Source organism: Callorhinchus milii, unplaced genomic scaffold, assembly GCF_018977255.1.
Source record: "Callorhinchus milii isolate IMCB2004 unplaced genomic scaffold, IMCB_Cmil_1.0 Scaffold5, whole genome shotgun sequence".
NCBI lineage: Eukaryota > Metazoa > Chordata > Chondrichthyes > Chimaeriformes > Callorhinchidae > Callorhinchus > Callorhinchus milii.
Genome location: NW_024704746.1, coordinates 26,800,371 through 26,821,350, shown reverse-complemented (window position 1 = coordinate 26,821,350; position 20,980 = coordinate 26,800,371). Strand labels below are relative to the sequence as shown.

Below are 20,980 nucleotides of genomic sequence, written 5' to 3'. Positions count from 1 at the left end.
ATACAGCGCCTTATCACATCTTCGAGACGTCTCAAAGCGCTTCAAGGATACATTGTACAGTGAAAAATCTGTTTTTTGGGGTGAAAAGCGGCAGCCAATTGCGCACAGCAGCCGGGAATCAAACCCAGGTCCTCTCGCTTGTGAAGCAAGTGCTCTAACCAGTAAGCCACAGGGCTCCAAAACCTTACATGGATAAGGCTACCAACACCTGGGCTTATTTTAATACGTAATCGGGATATGGACATCAAGTTTTGGTTCCAAGATAAGATGGAGTCCTGTAGCTCAGTGGTTGGGGTCCTGTAGCTCAGTGGTTGAAGTCCTGTAGCTCAGTGGTTAGAGCACTCACTTTGCAAGCGAGAGACCTGAGTTCAATTCCAGGCAGAGGGCGAAACCTCGGGCAAGTTTCCTTACTCCACACAGAGCCTAATAATAATCCCTCCAAAAAAACAAAACAATGATAAATTGGTCACTTTCAATCCACGACTGTTTGTGGGACATTGCTGTGCGCAATTGGCTGCCACGTTCGCCCACAGATATACAGTCAATTCACTTTACAGTATATTCTGTGAAGCGCTTTGGGACGTCTAGAAGATGTGGAAAGCTCTATATCAAATGCAAGGATTATTATTATTATAAAATGCGGCTGAAAAACTTGTATGTACAGTATTTGCAAGTCCATTTCTGTCCAAGTCAGCCACGTTGAACCCAGGCTGTGTGATAAAGCACAGCTTCCCCGAACCAAACTAAAGCTGCTCACTAAATCCCATCAGATTCCCATCACATCAATGCGAACCAGAGAAATCTGATCTTCTCAAAGCTTATAAAGAGAGAAAAGATAAATACACTTAATTCCTTTCCCCTCTTTCCCCACATCCCTCCACCCACCACCCCACCCCACCAACCCTCGACCCCAAATAAGAACATGTACAATCTGAATGCAATGAAAACAGGCGGGAAAGCAAAGAATTGCAGCAATGTAGAGAGTGAGTGGGGCCGACCAGGCAACAGCCCCACACACACACACACACACACACACACAGAGAGCAGACGGTGGGAATCATCGCAGTGATGGTCAGGACAACCTTACTGAAACAAGCACAGAGACAAGCTGCCTGCCAAAGGCTGAATCCCTGTTGGGTTGACCGGCTCAGTTATGTTCTGTGCTGCTACAGAGAAATGCAAACAACAGGTTTTTGTGGTTCAAAGAAAAAAATTCTATGTTCTTGTTTCCTGTAGTTTGTTTAGAGAATTCACAGTAGCCTCCCCCACACCCCCCCCAACCCCCACCACCCCACTCCCACTCCCCACAAGGGTCCTTTAGGAATGTTCCTCTGACCCCGCGATAAACAGTGTTTCACTGACACGACACAAATCAAAGGGTTTGGACTCTGACCTGGATCTGCTGCTGGAGAAGGTTGATTTTGTGTTGTTGTTGTAACAGTTGCTGCTGTTGCCTTGCAATCTGTAGAGCGAGCGAGAGAGAGAAAACAGAAACAAAATCACTTTACTTTCTATTTAAATTTACCGTGTTGTTACGACTGTTTGTGGGGACGCTGCTGTGCGCAAATGGCTGTCGCATTTCGCCCACAAAATACGCAGTCAATTCACTTTGCAGTATATTCTGTGACGCGCTTGGAGACGTCTCAAACTCATGATAAGGCGCTGTATCAAATGCAAGGATTATTATATTATATTACAATTATTCTAATTTGGAAGCTGGTTCTTTAAAGAACTGCAGAAAACAGACTTTGAAATTAAGACTGAATTGAAGAATGCTGCACAGATTTGTGGGAATGGTTGTACGGGCTGAAATTTTGGGTACCATAAAGTACTTTTAAATGCCCACCTCTCCCCTCGGTCTATAGATATTCCGCATTGGTATATTTTAAAATACAGACTTAGGATGAGGTGGAATTTCAGGCCTCGAGAACTCAAGTGCCTTCTGTGCAACAATAATAATAATGTACAGTTCTGACCAGAATTTGAATGGAATTGAGAAGTTGATAGTTGATCCAAAGCAAAGCTGAAGACATACAGTGAAACGACATAATGCTAATTATTTGGACGTGATTTGTTGGTTTATGAGAACAGTTGCTTCGTTCATGGCAAGTTTGGTTTGATTTTGTTGACTGGCAACAGATTGTTTCAAGGTAACAATGGCTTCTAATCACAGCACAATTAACACCAGCCAAACAAACTAAGCAAATGCGTTCTCATAGATTGCGGAGATCCCCCAGCTCTCTTTATTAATGAAGCCCATGACACTTTGAAAGGTGTAATATTAATAATAATGATAATCCTTGCACTTGATATAGCGCCTTATCACATCTTCGAGACATCTCAGAAGCGCTTTGCAGGATTCACTGCAAAGTGAATTGACTGTACATTTTGTGGGCGAAAAGCAAAATGGGTAAACAGTATCTGCAATATCAAATTTAATATTGTTATGGCAAAGATATTATTGTATAAATGAAGAGAGTTTTAAAATGCAGGAAACCTGGACTTTCATCACATTTCAACAAAGGACCTAAAGTACATTGTATTGTTTTGAAGGGGAATACAGTAATTGATTTGTTCGCATAAGTAGAGTGAGCATTACAGTAATAATGCATTGATATATCATGGAATCAAACTCTAATGGTACTTTTCTGACTCAATGCCTTCTCGATGTGAATAAATCATCATATTGCATATTAACCCCCCACAAAAAATTCTAACTGAATTATATGGACTAAAATATCCATTTAAAGTTCAATATATGCACAATTGGCTGCCGCATTTCGCCCACAAAATGCACAGTCACTACACTTTGCAGTATATTCTGTGAAGCGCTTTGAGACGTCTCAAAGACGTGATAAGGCGCTGTATCAAAAGCAAGGATTATTATTATTATTACATATTTTTCACGTTATCTGAAGTGTATAAATAGGTCTAATTCTACCACAAGCTCCTCCGGGCATTTCAAAGGTCCATATAATAATGGCATTTTACGTTGTGCCAATTCTAGAAATATATTTTTTATATTTTATTGCTTCATACAGAAATAGGACTGATAGGGCTCAAATCCTTCCTACCTGTAAATTCTGTACATTTCTCCATGTAACCATCATGCTTCTCGAATTATGAATGGCTATCAATGAGTTACAAGGCACAACAAGATTGGATGACAGACTGTGATAAGGATCAAACAGGCAGTATGTTACCTAAACAGTGAAATCTGTCTAACCCTTATAACTTGCCCATTGTCATCTGTTAGAGTCCAGTATCAATATACAGTAGTGCAGCTGTCCATTGAGGTGAATAAAAGGGATGTCTTTACACCACACACATTAGGACTCACAAAGATGAAGCTAAATGGTGGATATCAATCATATTAAGAAGCAATATTGTTTCCACATCTGGTTCATTGGGTGAGATAATAATATTAATAATAATCCTTGCATTTGATATAGCGCTTTTCACGTCGGGAGGACGTCCCAAAGCGCTTCACAGAACACACTGTAAAGTGAATTGACTGTATATTTGTGGGCGAACGCGGCAGCCAATTGCACACAGCAATGTCCCACAAACAGTCGTAGATTGAAAATGACCAATTTATTATTGTTTTTGGTTTTGGAGGGATTATTATTAGGCTCTGTGTGGAGTAAGGAAACTTGCCCAAGGTTTCGCCCTGCCTGGAGATACAAGACAATCCATGGAATTGTGCCCTCGCGGGCGGGAGGCGGACAGAAACAAACACCTTTGGAAATGTTATGAGCACAAACATCCCCCGTGGCTCAGAGAACGTCCAGTCTTGACAATTTCAAGGGGTGCTAGTTGGGGTGCTACGGTTACATCAATGGCAAGCTGTGTGGGTTTAGCTGGTTAGTCTCCAGCAGTTACCCCAACACACACTCTGGGCTCCCCCCAAGCCTTGGCTCTTTCCAACAATCTACCTCTAGGATTTCCACGTGTAAGTGGGATGCGTGGAATTCTCAGCTTGGTTCGGATACTCTTAAGTGATGGGTTTCCACGATTGGTAGACACCCAACTGACACCCCCCAAAAAAACACTCCAGGCAATGGAAAGGGATAAGTCGCCAAGACTCCCATTCCTGATCATGACACCGCTAGATATATGCATGTGTGGACATTCAGTATCAAGGCTCAAGAATGGCCATTGAGCTTGAAACCAAAGGATAATAATAATCATAACAGTAATAATTCTTGCATTTGATGTTGCGCCTTATCACATCTTCGAGACGTCTCAAAGCGCATCACAGAGCACTTCCAGGATGGCTGGAACTCATGCAAAGGTTATCCCAGGCTGTTCAGAAACGTGGGGCTAAGGGGAGTGAGTGCAGAGGAAGCACAAGGGTGAAAATCAGATTGTATTTTTGGTTCGAGAATTTCTCATGCCTGTGCCCACAACCCTTGTGTGTTCTTACAATAAATGTCTCACATGACAATGTTTTATTGCTTTTATTGTATTAGCTCAGTCATAAAGCTTTAAACCTTTGAAAATATGTAGTCAAGGCATGGGTCATAGTGCAGAAGTCATTTGACACCCACATCCAAAGGCCTTCTTTTTATATATAAAAAAAAGAGACATTTACAAATTGTTCCAAGTGGGTTTCCAAAACGCTGCGGATTTGGGTTTCCTTGAGTTGGAGCTGTTGTTTGAACCAATTAATTCAGTGGCTGTAGCTTTGCATCAATTAATTTTCTGTAAATGTGATTAACCGATTGATCTGTACTCACTTGTTCCTGTTGCTGCTTGGCGAGCTCCATTTGCTGTCGTTGTTTCTCGATTTGCGTGGCCGCTAATTTCTTCTGTTCATCGTGGGCTGCCAGCAACTGTTCACGCAGGCTCGTCAGCTGATTAATCATGGCCATAAGCTGCCTTTCCTTCTCCGCTAGGCTTTCTGGCGTCCCTAGAACAAGCGACACAGAGGAGAAGGGTTAGATAGAAATCTTTGAACTTGCTGTGAAATCGAGAGTCCCTGAAATAACGAAGAGCAAAGTGACTGAGGTCCTGTAGTTCAGTGGTTAGAGCACTCGCCTCGCAAGCGAGAGGACCTGGGTTCGATTCCCGAGCAGGGCAAAACCTTAGGCAAGTTTCCTTACTCCACAGGCCTCTGTTTACCAGCAGTAAGTAGGAACCCGGTTGTGAGTCAATTGGTGGATGGCTTTCTGGGAGTAATAGTTCCTCTACAAAAAAATGAATCATGATAATTTGGTCATTCGTTCCATGACTGTTTGTGGGACGCTGCTGTACACAGTTGGCTGCCACATTTCACCCACAAAATATACAGTCAATTCACTTGACAGTATATCCTGTGAAGCGCTTTGAGGCGTCTGAATGAGGTGATAAGGCTCTAAATCAAACGCAAAGAATTATTATTATAACCGTCTTGTCCACGTTGAGCACATTTCAGTTTGCAGTGAATCAACCTGAAACCAGGAAACAAATTAAAGAGTAGAGTGTGAAAAATATAGAGTGTGTGTATATCCTTACTGCTCGGGTCAGTGCATTAGTGAAACCCAACTGCTGTCACAAATGAGAGCGCAGATCCATGATCAACTGGAGTAGGATAATTAGTAACAAAACCCACCTTAAGATCTATCTCTTTTTACTGCATTTTTAGTCACTTGCTTCCCCCAGCTCATTTTCCCCATATGAAGTGTTACGAGACATCTTTCCTAATGTGAAAGCCGATATATAAAGGTACGTTATTGTTGTACCTCTACCCGTGTGTGAATAAATATTTGAACAGTATCTTGTTTTATCTTTGAACATATTTGAATTACATTTTTTGAATTTAGTTCAATGATAAGGCATTAAGGTGTCCCATTCCATTGGGCATATTTAGGTTAATGGCCGACTAGTGGTAACATCTTGCTTTTATAAGCTGTTACCCATATGGCTTACCTCTTATTTCTCCAAAGCACTACGACTTGCTTAGAGATCTCAGATAAAATCAGTTCCCCATTTCGCCCACAAATTATGCAGTCAATTCACTTTACAGTATATCCTGTGAAGCGCTTTGAGACGTCTCAACGACACGATAAGCCACTATATCAAATGCAAGGATTATTATATTTATCTACCTTTCCTCCTCCATAATGGGCTTTGGGAAAAGCAAATAAACTTTCTAAGATGCCTAAGAGTTTATGAACTATTTAGCGTATTTTTTCTAATAAGAGTTAATGTGCAAAAACTATAAAAGGGTGCCCTACAATCAAAACTGTTACATCAGGTGTTAGATTTTTCAGAAGCAAATATTTGTTTTAATCTTTTGTTGCCTGCGATATCATTTCCGCATCAAAGTGAATGCCTCAACAAGGCTATTCCTCAGCCTTCCCCAGGGAATATGAGGAATTAAGGATTGTTCGAAGCCTCTGTGTTTGGAGAAATGTTACTCGGGTAATAATATTCATCATTAGAAACTCACAGCAAATAATTTTCTGAAGACGTTTGAAATGAAACGTGTGTTTTAAATCAAGACGGTCTTTCAGCGCCCAGAGTGAATATTAATTAAATACTGGAGCACATTTCTACACCCAGTCTATTCCTTTATGTTAGCCAAATGGTTTTAATTGCAATTTCTGTGTTATGAATACTCCGCATTATATTCTTTAACCCAGAACATATAGCCCAAAGGACTCTAGTTACCTCAAGGGTATTATCCCTTGCTGCCACTGCGTTAAAAGTTTTTTATTTACTTTTCAATAACTTGCAACTTAGCCTTAGAGGGGCACTTTTAATAGGAATATTTAACGTGCAAGCCAGTGACTCTATTATAACAAGGTCAAGCTTTAGGGGAGTTTGGGAATACTGGCTTGAAATGCATTTATATAACGTACATGACCCTAACAAGTGAACTGTTATTGAACATTAGTTTCCGAACTATAATCTCCATCTAGAAGTTTCTCATATGAAAATATTATTGTCTGAACTATTCAAGTCATGTTCTTTAAAGTGCCACAACAGATATATAGTCCATAGTCACTAAAGTTAATGCCACCACGATTGGTAACATCTAGCTTTTATAATAATAATCCTTGCATCTGATACAGCGCCTTATCATGTCTTCGAGACGTCTCAAAGCGCTTCTCAGGATACAATGTGAAGTGTAGTGACTGTATTTTTTGTGGGCAAAATGCGGCAGCCAATTGCACACAGCAGCGTCCCACAAACAGCCGTGGATTGAGTGACCAAATTATTATTATTTAATTTTTTTTGAAGGGATTCTTACCCCCGCCCATCGACTAACCATAAGGTTCCTACTTACTGCTAGATAAACAGAGGCGTGTGGAGTAAGAAAACTTGGCCAACGTTTCGCCCTGCCCGGGAATCGAACCCGGGTCCTCTCACTTGCGAGGTGAGTGCTGTAACCACTACGATGTTACCCACGTGGTTTGCCTCCTTGGCTTTCCGAAGCATTCTGACAGTACTCGCTTACAGATCTCAGATAAAAATCAGTTCCCCTGTTGCGATGAGGCTTGGCAGTTTTCTCAGTCTAACTGCCTTTTTATATACAGTTTGATCTCCTTACACAATGGGCAGCCTCTTAAAGTGGTATTGCCCTGAAGAATTTTAGCACGCAGCGTGTAATTCTTCAAAAAGCCAAAATTGCAATTGATTCACGTGGCTGCTGAGACCCCCTGACCCGGCCCCTGTTTATGCGTATAAAAATGTCTGGCCTGCGAGCCAGACTCTCCTAGTGACAATGGCCTTCTGTAATCAGAACAGATACGATTTATTTAATTTACATTCTTACACTTTTTTTGTGGGGAGAGGGCGGTGGTGGGGGGGGTTATCTATCGCGCAACTGTATATCAAACAATCTGTACCCCCTCTATGTGGAAGCGCAGTTCATTGGTGGCATGAGACTGAATTCTTCAGTATGAAGCAATCAATATAGAGCCTGACCCCACAAGAAGGTGCTAGTCAAATTCACTTGGCCCTTGAGGGCAAGTTTCTCAACAATAGACAATAATTGCAACTGTCACGGCAGTCTGCAGTAAAAATAAACCGGTGGCTGTTTTAACAGCTCGCTGCCTAGAATGAGCCTTAGATGTAGGTTTGAAGGGAACTCCAAAACAGAAAGGACCTTCTGTTGAAATGTCAGCCTAGAAAAGAAATGCTTCTTTCATGGTAGCAAGAAGCAGGCTGCAAGGAATGTTGATTGTCTTCCTCTCCTGACACATGTGAAGCCAGTTTCTAATGCTTACCCTCACCCAACATAAGGACAGCACACACACACACACACTGATATCCAGCAGAACATCGTAAAGATGTGGGATTTATTACTTTTCTACCCCACTGTCTTTTCAGGGTTTTTTTTCCAACCCTCATACAGAGTTTCAGCCCCAAACAAAACAGCTTTCCCAACTAAATCTTTCAAAAGACACAACGAGAGGGAAAAAAAAAGGCCCCGATTAAAAATATAAAAGTTCTCTTAGAACGTAAATTTTTCATACAGATCAACCCACCACAAAAAAATTAAGATGTAACAGCATAAAATCTATTTTTAATCATAGTTGCAACCGCTCAAAACCTTAACAAACAATTACAAGAAGTTTTGCTATTTTGTATGATTGCAAAAAACCCTTTTTTTTCTATAAATGCAGAAAAGAGTAAGAAAACACTTTGGAAAGATCAATTGGCTTTGATTAAAAGTGTTATTAAAATATTTAAGGGGACATCTCCTAAATTGAGATTTTTGATTATTATCCTGTTTGACATTAGTTTTAGGTTAATTATTCAAAGAGAATGCAATATAAACAGAGTGTGCAACTTAAACACAACATTATTAAACCTGCTTAAAAACAGTAATTGAGGCTTCTTTTGGTGACCATTAATAGAATGGTCATTTACTGTAGTAGTAATAATAATAATCCTTTCATTTGATCTAGCGCCTTATCACTGTCATTGCGACGTCTCAAAGCGCTTCACAGAATATACTGTAAAGTGTAGTGACTGTGTGTTTTGTGGGTGAAACGGGGCAGCCAATTGCCCACACCAGCGTCCCACAAACAGTGGTGGATTGAGTGACCACATTTTGGGGGGGGAGGGATTATAACAAAAACGATCCGCCAATCGAATAACAACCGAGTATTTCTCATAGTTTGTCAAATTTGCTTTGAACATACAGATACATCAGCTTCCACTTGTTGTATTTCTAATGTAATATATTAATGAATGGCGACAGTGCCATCCATATCCCTCATTAAAAACTCCCGAACGCAGCTTAGAAACGCACCCACACGCACAACTTCACGCAAAACTACAGAAGATTCAAATTAGAAGGAATCGTCGCGAACACGTCTGGCCATTAAAGGCTATTTTCAGCAGATTGCAGTCTCCTCGTCTCGCTCTCTTTAAACGCTTACAGAAACAAATAGCGACAGGATTCATTTTAAACCCAACCGCAACCACAGTCTTAGCAGCTGGAGAGGGAGTATGCGCAGGAGGTTAAGCTGCACTGATAATTTAACAAACCTTTAATTTCTCCGATGTTCCCTGAGCCCATGGCAAGGAGTTTGTCCTTCCAGTCTTTCGATAAAAGCTTCTCAATACTCGGAGTTTCTGAGGAACGAAGAAGGGGAGGGGGGGGGGAGAAAATCAGAAAGGATTAATCTACCACCAAACACATGCAAAGTCCATTTGCAGACGAAAGCAATTCTTCCCGTCTTGCTACTTTGGTAATACATTTAATCAGCAGGCAGATAAGAATAAGAATGTGTTTAATCACCTGCTCTTTGAAAATCATTACCCTATACCCACAAACAAAGCAATAGCATTTTATAGGACAAAGCAAGATGAGATTATAGGTCTGTAGTGCAGGGTGCACTTTTGCTTCTCAGCATCAGACAGGAGAGAGAGAGAGAGAGAAAGACGGGGAGAGATGGGGGGGAAAAAAATAGCACAATCTCCATAAAGTGCTGCCTACATACATACATCCAGAACCGAAAATAAGAAGAAGAATTTTAAAAAAAGCACAGTGCCTCAAGGCAGAAAATACCAGACCGCTTCCCCATTTAGTTTATTGTCAATAGACAAAGCGGTTCACCAAAGCTGCCAGGAAAAGAGAGGGCTGGTTATATTGTATTCGGGGACTAGTCCATTAAAAATACAGCACTTTATTTTATTTTAAAAAAAACTTCTGAGCTGAATAAGTGAGCAAGGCACCCCAGGCAACACACAGCACCTCTCCTCGCTTGTCATTGTATCATTACTTGTCAGCAAAAAAATTTTTTTTTTTTTTTAACACTTGCCAAATACCAGGGCCTTTGCTGACGAGGTTAATGACTTGATTCTCCAGCCAATTTTCTCACTCATTCACTCACTCACTCACTCAACCTCCAGTCTTTGAGCGAAGCTAAATGGCTGAGAGTTCCTGTCTTTCCAGCTTTACAATGTACTTATTAAACGAGGCAATCCTACAGAAGATTCTATTACTGTGTAAGTGAAGCCTCACCCAATTTACTGGAGTCTGCTGGTTCGATTTCCTAGTGCAGCTGTACTCAACCAGATATTATTTGACCAGTCACTAGTGCTTTTTAACAGCTGTCCTGTGTCCACCCTGCCATCAACTCAACAGGTGCTATTAGACATCGAACAATAGCCAAAGCTTTTAAGCCACTGCATTGACATTGAAAAGAAATAACAAATGGCCCTGCAATGCATTTCTCCTCAGGTCGCTCAGTGTGCATAGTAATGGGAATTACTTTTATTTATTAACATGTTGTATTGTCCCCCTGTGACAGCTAGGGCATTTTAACTTTTAATAAAAAATGGGGAGTGTAGTTCCAGTCGGATAGCAGCTCCACAAAGTTCAACATTAATGAATGTCTTCCATCTCGAACTGGATAATTTATAATGTCAACTGGCCAAATCAAAAGCATACTATCAGCCTAGCGGTTAGACAGAGAAAGGTGGCTCTGAAAGGCTTTTGTGACATGAGCTTTTCATTTTGTGCAGGACCGAGATGTGCGATGAAAGAGGTAGAAAGAGGAAATTCCGCTGATCACCTAAGAAATAGTGAATTGCGGAAAGTATTACAAAGGAATTTAACAGATCAGAAAATTAAATTAAATACAATGCCATTATTCAGTGGCACTCTGATATAAAAGTTGCCAAAGCTAGACACAGCTTGCTTAAGCCACAGAAACATCAAGGTAAAAATAAAAAATCTGCTTTATACAGAATCCGCTCCATAATGCTTTCCATTAAGGTCGTTAAATACTACATCAAAACACTTCATGGAATGATTAAAGCACACAACTTCAGAAATGTAACTCTAATTAGTTTGAAGGCCAATGAATAGTCAATGTCGGATTCATAAAAGGAGCGCTTTATGTCATTTAAGAGATAGAATGGGTCATTCTTTGACCGTATGACCTTAATTTACATCTGAGAGGTAAAAATTCCACATAGAGGTGTGCTTTGTATTCAACCAGAAATTCAAGAGCTTTGCTGAATTGCAAGGGAAACGAAAAGCAATATAGAACGATGAAGAAATGTATCTTGCTAAAGTATATGCATTTTGATTCAGTCAAAGTACGAACAGCAGCACCCGGGAGATTAACAAAAAGAGCTTTAAGATTTCTTTTCTTTTTCTTATATATCACATAAAAAGAAATCATTTAAGCATTTTCCATTATGCGGACTTGGGGAGTAGCTTTGACAATGTAATCTCTCTTCTCTTTCCACCTCGGAAACATTCCTGACTTCACAAGAGACATGGACAGCTAACCTCCTTAGTCTTTTTTCCTATTATCTCATATTTGTGAAGCTGTGGTGGTGGGCATTTCACAGATCGGAACAAGCGAAGCCCCTTGCAACAAAAGCACTACTGTCACTGAGCCAGTCTCAGACAGGGGTGAAAAGGAACTCACAGGAAAAAGCAGGCTCCGGTTTTAGTCTTTGCCGAATACAGTTACTACATTCAATCATCTTGGCAACTCAACAGCGTGTTCCTGGCTTTAACTAACAAACAGGGGTCGAGATTGAATAACCAATTATACAACCGCTGGCTGAATTTATTCAAGGTTTTGCAAATTGTAATAATAGTTACAGTATTCCCAGAGTGTTTCATCCTCTTCCAGACATAGTGTCATATCCCCGTCGTGCTGAATTTACATTTTACAACCTACTATGTGTTGAACATCCCACAGCAACAAAGCACAATGGCTCTTATTTCTCTTCACTGCTTACGTAAAACTGAGGTTTTAGACTTAGATCCATTTAAAACCACATTAATTCAATACTATATTTCCTGTCAAGTTTCCTTGTTGCTTTAAGTTGCAGCCTCTCCTAGCTCAAGAAAGTCACTGCATCCTTGACCCTCATCCTTGTACTTTTATAATGGTCAATAATTGTGAAATAATATGGCTCCACAAAAGTTAGGCGCTAAATTGCTCCTGTTGCTTATCAGTAATTATTAACTTTTCAAACGTTAATTTATTAAATGCCAAGCAAGAAAAAGTTTCCCAAAAATAAATGCAACAATTTCTTACGTAGCCACGTATAGGAAGAATAAAAAACAAACTCGTTGGAGATTCAAATCTTCCAGATTCAAAAAAAAGTTCCTTATTATATAAAAAAAGTTTATATCACTGAACCCGTGACTATTTGTGGGACACGGCTGTGCACAATTGGCGCTTCACCCACAAAATACATCAGTCACTACACTTCACAGTATATTCTGTGAATCGCCTTTGAGACACCTCAACAACGTGATCGGGCGCTATATCAAATGCAAGGATTATTTATTATTAAGATATTATCAGTTTTACTGCCTTCCGCAGATGAGAAATTTCAAAGATCATCGCTTCACAAGAATGATTCCTAGGACTCTCCCGGAATAGGAGGCCAGGTTGCCTGATACGTGTGCTGTGTAGTAATCCGAAAAATATTCCTGGTAGAAATATTAAGGTGGTACTTTGAGGTGAACGAAGAGAAGAAGTACTGATTTGTGAGATGGTAAAATATTTACAGGATCTGTGTTTTCATTTTGTTAATCATTCTCATTGCTCAACGAATTGTCAAGTGGAAAATGAAAATTCCAACTGGACAGCGAGAAATGTCTTATATCCCCAGGGATAGGCTCATCCCAGGATCTGCCAGGACCAAGGAACTGGGAATAAATGTCATAGAAGAAACATAGAAACAGGAGGAGGCCATTCAGCCCCTCGAGCCTGTTCCACCATTCTTTAAGATCATGGCTGATCTGTACCTCAAGTGCAATTATCCGCCTTTGCGCTTAATACCCTGACCTAACAAAGAGAGCTCAACTTCCGATTAGGAAGAATATTAAGGGTGAGAAGGTAGAAAGACCTTTTCTTTTCTGATTATTCAATATTGATCCCTCCGCCTCGCCCCCTCCTTCCCTTCTTTAAGATCACGACTGAAGACCTTCCTCCTCGACCGCTCACGGTCACCTCCTCCCTCCCCCCCGGCTCGGAGTCAGGCTCCGTTACTGTCAAGCACTCCGAGACACTGCCCCATGTGAAGGGCGCTGTGTAATGCACGTTGTTGTTGTCGATATTCTATCTGGTTTGGACAGAATTAAGCGTGCGTTCATCTATAACCATGTTGCATTGTATTCCCCCCAAATACTTTTACTTTTGTGATTCATTTTAAAAATGAATAAAAGCAACAACAAAGAGATGAACAAGAATGATCAATCTGTGAATTATCTCTGAAGCCTATCTCTACACGATGGCTGTCTTGCCCCCATGACTCTGCTTCCCTTAAGCACACCAGGTCAGTGTCAAACTCGACGGGATCATTGCTCAGTCTGACATTGTAACTGACCCTGTACGACACTGTATTACCATGGAGCTCACTAGCTTTGAGGGCTTGCTATTCTGTACACATTTTCATGTAACTGATAACAAATATTTTAAAGATATGCTTTAGCCTTGGGGAGGAGGAAGTCTAATTCATCTACAGCAAGGTTCTGTATAGATATTCACCAATCTGTCAAGCAACTTGTGTGTTTCCTTCCCTTCCCTCTTCAATATTGGGCTTCAAATGACCTTCAGATGGTAATGATCTTCAAGTGGAGTCCCGTACCATAATGGTTAGAGCACTCGCTTCACAAACGAAAGAACCTGTGTTCGATTAACGGGCAACAACAACAAAATGACATTTATAGAGCGCCTTTCACGTCGGGAGGATGTCCCGAGGTGCTGGACAGTCAGGGGTCAGGACCCGAGCGTGGGGGAGGGGTGGGGTAGGGGTGAGAGAAGGCAGAGAGGTGGGAGGGCAACCGAAGGCACGATCAAAGAGGAGGGTCTGAGACAGACCGGCCTTGAAGGAGGCGAGGGAGGAAGCGAGGTGAAGGGACCGTGGGATGGAGTTCCAGAGTGTGGGGGCAGAGAGGCTGAAAGTCCGGTCACCAATGGTAGGGGGTGTGACATGGAGCAGCCGGAGCCCACTGAACGGAGGGAGGGGGCAGGTTGGTAGGGAGTCAGTAGGTCAGAGAGGAAGGAGGGGACAACGCCATGGATGGCCTTGAAAGTGAGGATGAGGATCTTGAGCTCGATCCTCTGGGGGATGGGGAGCCAGTGGAGTCGGGCGAGGGTGGGAGTGATGGGGTCACGGAGCCTGGTGCGTGAGAGTACACGAGCTGCAGAGTTTGGGATGATCTGCAGCTTGTGATGGGAAGAGTTGGGAAGGCCGATGAGGAGGGAGTTCCCATAGTCGAGCCTTGATATGACTAATGCGCGGGTGAGGGTTTCGGCAGCCTGAGGGGTGAGGCAGTGGCGGAGTCTGGCAATGTTGCGGAGGTGGTGGTAGGCAGTGCTGGTCATAGCACGGATGTGGGGTCAAACAAGACACCCAGGTTCCTGAATGGCTTAGTGAGGTTGAATGCGCAGCTGTGGAGGCTGATGCTGCCGGTGCCTGAGATGCAGAGGCGTTGCCATGAGCAGATTAGGAGAGCCTCGGTCTTGCTGTCGTTGAGTTAGAGAAACTTGTCCCTCGTCCAGGACTTGATGTCGGACAGGCAGTCGGCCAGGACGGCAGTAGTCCTGGAATTCAGGGTGGAGAGATAGAGTTGGGTGTCATCCGTGTACATGTGGAAATTTCCCCCATGTCTGCGGATGACATCACTAAGGGGGAGCATGTAGAGAGTGACGAGGAGGGGACAGAGCCCTGAGGAACACCGCACGAGACGGTGCGGGGACTGGAGGAGAAGCCGTTTGCCACGATGAAGTGGAGGCGGTGAGAAAGGTAGGGCCTGAACCAGTCAAGGACAGAACCTTGAAGGTTGAGATGGGAGGAGAATCGGTGGAGGAGGATTGAATGGTCCACGGTGTCAAAGGCAGCTGAGAGGTCGAGGAGGACGAGGAGGCAGAGGGAGCCCTGGTTACACATGGTCAGGATGTTGTTTGTGACCTTGACCAGAGCAGTTTCTGTGCCGTGGGCAACACGGAAATCCGATTGGAGGGGTTCATGGAGGGAGTGGGAGGAGATGAAAGAGCGAAGCTGGACGGGAGGCAACGGCTCTCTCAAGGACCTTTGACAGAAAAGGGAGGTGGGAGATGGGCCGGTAGCTGGATAGCTGTGATGGGTCAAGGGAAGGTTTCTTCAAGGTGGGGGTGATAGTGGCTGTTTTGAGAGGGGTAGGATGACAGGGTGAGGTTGTTGATGTCGGCGAATAGTGGGGCAAGAAGGTGGAGCTGGGATTTAAGGAGAGGGGTGGAGATGGGGTCTAGGGAGCAGGCGAAACCTTAGGGAAATTTCCTTACCCCACATGCCTCTGTTTACCTAGCAGTAAGAAGGAACCCGCTTGTTAGTTGATTAGCAGCAGATCGCTTTCCATGGGTAATAAACCCACCAGAAACAAAATTGGTCACTCAATCCATGTCTGAGCTGTGCACAATTTGCCCTTAAAAAGTAACCATGGACTAAAGGAAGAAATAACAAACGTTTAATTTTTTTTCTAAAACAAAGAAGGCTCACAACACTATATCAAATGTGATAAAATCACAAACATAACAGAGTGGTGAATATGTGGGATAGACCACCCAGAGAAGCGGTGGAGGCAGATGCTGTCAGCAATTTCAAGAGAGAATTAAAAGATAGCTGTTTGGCGGAGAAATCCATTGAGCGGTACGAGACATAGAGCAGAGTAGGATTAGTTATTTGTTTTACTTTGGGGCTGGCCAGATGGAACAACAACAACAGATTACATTTGTATAGCGCCTTTCACGTCAGGAGAATAAATCTGGGGAACAAACCAGTAAGCTCACATGCAATGGGTGTGAAATCATGTTTAGGAAGGATTCCAGTCATTTTCCTGTGCTGCCTGAGTTCATGAGGACTGAATTAGTGGGGTATTGGGGGTACGGTGACATAAACACATCAGAATTGCTAGATGAAAGAAGACCAAGGTCCATCCAATTTGCCTTCCACCATCCTGGCAGTTGCTTGCACGTCATGTCCCAAACTATGTCCTGGTATCCCAAGATATTATTTCCTGAAAGAAATCTATTCTAATTTGCTTTTGCAGATGCTGTTACTGGCAGAGGAAAAGCACATCCCAGATTTCTACAAGCTGGAGAAATACTAGCCCTCTCCCCCACTCTGCCGATCTGTCATCCGTATTTACACTGAACCAAAACAGAGAGAGCTGAGAACACTCAGCGGGTCAGGCAGCATCTATGGAGAAAGGAAAGTGAGTCAATGTTTCGGGTGCATGACCCTTCGTCAGAACTGGGGCATGTTGCGAGGGAGAGGCTTTTAAGGGCTAACAGAGAGGAGGGGGGAGGCAGTGCAATGAAGACAAAGGAGAAAATGGGGTAGAGGACAGGGGATGATGGGTTAAAGGGGTGTTAATAAGCAAAGCAAACGGGGGGGGTGATTGCAACAAAACAGGAGAATAAAGGTGGGGGGGGGGGGAGAATTGCAACAAAATAGGCAGATTAGGGGGAGAAACGGTATGTCTGGGACCCAGATGATGTGGTAATGGTCACAGAAGAGAGGGAGGGGAAATGTGAGTTGTTATGGTCTGAAATTGTTCACATCAATATTGAGGCCAGAGGGCTGTGAGGTCCTTGGCAGACATAAATGAGGTGCTGTTCCTCGAGCTTGCGCTGTGGCTCATTGGAGTAGCGTAGGAGACCGTGGATGGAGGGATCAGAGTGCGAGTGGGAGGGAGAGTTGAAATGGCAAGAAAGCGGAAGCTCAGGGTTGTGCTGGCGGAAAGAACTGAGATATTCAGAAAATCGGTCGCCCAATCTGTGTTTCGTCTCCCCAATGTAGAGGAGACCACATCGTGAGCAGCGAATGCAGCAAAATACATTGGTGGTAGTACATGGAAATCGCTGTCTGACTTGAACATTGTGTTTGGGGCTCTGAACAGTGGTCTGGGAGGAAGTGAAAAGGAAGGTATTGCATCTCCTGCACTGGCATGGGAAGGTGCCGGGGGGAGGAGAGCAACTGTTGGTGGTGATGGAGGAATGAACCAGGCGGTCACGGAGGAAACGGTCCCTTTGGAACGCTGAGAGGGGAGGGGAGGGAAAGATATGCTTAGTGGTTGGATCACGCTGGAGGTGCCGGAAATGGCGGAAAATTATTTCCCAGCGACTTCTGTTTTTGTTTCACATTTCCAGCATCTGCAGTATTTTGTGTTTACACTGAAGCAGTCCAGCTCAGCTCAAGTTTGACGTCTTACAAACCGCCACAACTTCCTTCAGGCTGGTGAGAGCTTGAGTTCCATTTGTCCACAGGTTTCCTACCTCACTCTACGTGCCATTCATTTGGTGTAAGCGGATAACTAATAATAATAATAATCCTGCATTTGATACAGCGCTTTTCACGTCTTCTCGACGTCTCAAAGCGCTTCACAGAATAGACTGTAAAGTGAATTGACCGTATATTTGTGGGCGAAACACGGCAGCCAATTGCGCACAGTCGTGGATTGAAAAATGACCAATTTTATTGTTGTTTTGTTTTTTGGAGGGATTATTATTAGGCTCTGTGTGGAGTAAGGAAACTTGCCCAAGGTTTCGCCCTCTGCCTGGAATTGAACCCAGGTGTCTCACTTGCAAGGGGAGTGCTCTAACCACTGAGCTACAGGACTCCACTAATCCACTCACACCAAATGACCCATCCCCAATGGACGATTAATAAAATTCAACAGCAATTTCTTGGACATCCCACTGCAGGATGTTTAACATTTGCGCCACAATGCTGAACATCAGCAAGATCAAAATAGGGTTGGCATGTTGTGCTTAAAATGGAATGTCTCTGATTTAGCTCTCTCGCATCATCTTCTTTCTGTGACCCCCACAAAATACAAGGCCTTAAATCCCACCTGGTATAAGCTTGGAAGATCGTTTCGCCTTAAAAGTTTGAGATTGCCTAGAAATTCTTACATTTACTGTTCATTTTGATAAATGCAGAAAACCGGCTTCCAGCCTGACACTGAATTTAGCACATTTCCACAATTGTGTTGCAACCTTAAATTTGAACACAAAATGGTCCATCTCACAAGCCCAGACCAGTTGGAATTTCAGGCTAATGGTCTCAGAATCTGCAGTACAAGGATGGAGAATGCAAGATACTTCTCCCCTAATCAATGATCAAATGAATTATTCCTTAAATCAGTTGCCAAATATTGAGCTTTGTTCTAGATTTTCTACCACAGGATGCAATATTGATGCTCAAGGGATCAAATAGCCCTTATGCCTAAGATTGCAAGCTCATATTTTTTTTAACCATATTGCCATTGAGTGAGCATCACATGCATTTAAGCTTCCAGTGCTGTGAATGCACAAGTACCATTTTGACTGAAACGCTTGGGAAAAATAGATCTGTGCCAATAAGGTGAAAGGCAATACAGGTCATGGAGTCCTGTAGCTCAGTGGTTAGCGCACTGGCTAGTGCAAGCGAGAGGACACGGGTTCGATTTCCGGGTGGGGCGAAATTAACCGCTTGTGGAACACTGCCGTGCGCAATTGGCTGCCGCGTTTTGCCCACAAAATAAACAGTCAAAAACATTTTACAATATATTCTGTGAAACATTTTGAGATGTCTCAACGATGTGATAAGGCTCTATATCAAATGCAAGGATTGCTACTAATAATATAGCTACAATTAACCATTTCTGATTCCTGAGGTGTTCTTAAGAGCTAATCTGACCTTGTTCTGATCTGTACATTATTTAGAAATTAGAATAAAAAATATAATGACATAATTTCACATGTGCACGTCTGAACACTACGCTTTACACTAAATTGGCATAATATGTTTTGCTGCCTCTTTTGCCACTTCCGGTACTCACATGCCATCTCCACATCCACGTGTTTGTCACCAGGGTCTAAAATAGCTTTGTTTTGTAGCTCTCGCTCGAAATGCCCTTTGCGACGCTGGGCACAGCTGCAAAAATCAGTTAGCAAGAACTAGAAAAAAATCTAAAATGGGCTCCGTTGGCTTCTCAACTTCAGTTGCTTTTAACTGGAAGCAGCGTGGATAAACAAGCGTCCTTTGTCCGAAGGCTTTTCTGCTACACAGATACGGTTTCCTTCACTGAATGGAGGATTTGCTCCGACACTGGTTATAACATCAGTGTGTGAAAAAAAAGCTGGCTCTGACGCACGTGTTAGATTCTCCACACTCTGTTTTTCAGAGAAATAATCAATACCGAGTAGAACAAAACAGCCAAGTGACATGGATCGCTTTGGATCCTTGTGTTGATGACTGCTAACAGAGTGCTGTTTTGCTCTATTTGTTACTGCGAGATCAATGCCGCAAACAGGCTGGTTTTCTGGATCACCTCACCTCATACTCACAGGATCTCGCCAGTGTTTTTCTAAGCTATGCAGACCACTCTGAATGAATGCCTGTGACTTTTTCCACCTTAAAAAAAGAGGACTTGTTTACAGCAAATAAGCCATCTTGGTACCCGCGAGAAAATCACTTGGCACAACGTGCGCTGGTTCGGCTTTGAACGCCACATTGTCAGGTCAATTTAGAACAGAAAATATTATTCAAGCCTGTTTTGGTCTGACTGATGTGATGAAAAGAGTCCCTCTTTGTTGGCTGTAAGGCTTCTAATTGAACGGAGTTGGAGGCCGCTGTACTCCAGCTGTTAGTAAGCATGGGCTCACAGTGTAAAACTACCCTTCATTTTGCCCTAATTGCCCTAAATTGTCAAGCTTCCTGCAGTGGGAGCTCACAGGATGGACTGTCGTAGGAAATAAGAACGTCACGTACTGGGTGCTCTGTTGTTGGAGCTGTGACACATTCTGGGGCAAATTGGAGGGACTTTTGCTGCATAGTGGTTAGAGCACTCGCCTCGCAAAGCGAGAGGACCCAGGTTCAGTTCCCTGCCAGGGCAAAACCTTAGGCAAGATTCCTACTCCACACACCCCTCTGTTTACCTAGCAATAAGTAGGAACCTGATTGTTAGTCAATTGGTGGATCGCTTTCCGGTGATAACAATCCCTTCAAAAATGAATAAATTAATATTATAATAATTTGGTCACTCAATCCACGACTGTTTGTGGGACGCTGCTGTGCACAATTGGCTACTGCACTTCTCCCACAAAATATAGTCAATTCATTTTACAGTATATTCTGTGAAGCGCTTTGAGACGTCTCAAAGACGTGATGAGCCGTTATATCAAATGCAAAATTATTATCATTATTATTAATAACCCTTCAGCTTTACGAGAAAAAAATCATCAAATATATGCTCAGTCACAGAGTGGTAAGTAAGCAATTTGTCTCCTTATCGCTGTGAATTGTGAGTCTGCATGGCTGTTTCCACCGGCCTGTGAATGTTCCAGCTGATGCAACGGGAAAGGGTGATTGTCATGCTCTCAATGTGGAAAAAAAACGTCCATTCGCTTGCTACTTCGAAAAAAATATTTGATGTTCACAACTGTGTAAATGGTCTCAGCAAACACGCTTTGTATGGACCCAGCATTTTGAAAGTTTCTGTATTTTCTTGTCACTCTTCCCAGCTGAGAAACGA

The 20,980-nt window shown here is 42.8% G+C and overlaps 1 protein-coding gene across 10 annotated transcripts in view; it reads right to left on the bottom strand.

Moving 5' to 3' along the window:
• The window catches only part of sox5 (SRY-box transcription factor 5), a 192,057-nt gene that overhangs the window by 64,039 nt on the left and 107,038 nt on the right, over nt 1-20,980 (bottom strand). For all 10 annotated transcript variants that reach the window (XM_042335601.1, XM_042335600.1, XM_007897299.2 and 7 more), the window contains 3 exons: nt 9,487-9,573; nt 4,740-4,912; nt 1,394-1,462 (listed from right to left, as the gene is read on the bottom strand). In XM_042335601.1, the coding sequence (XP_042191535.1) occupies nt 1,394-1,462; nt 4,740-4,912; nt 9,487-9,573 (329 nt within the window). The remainder of the gene's footprint in view (nt 1-1,393; nt 1,463-4,739; nt 4,913-9,486; nt 9,574-20,980) is intronic.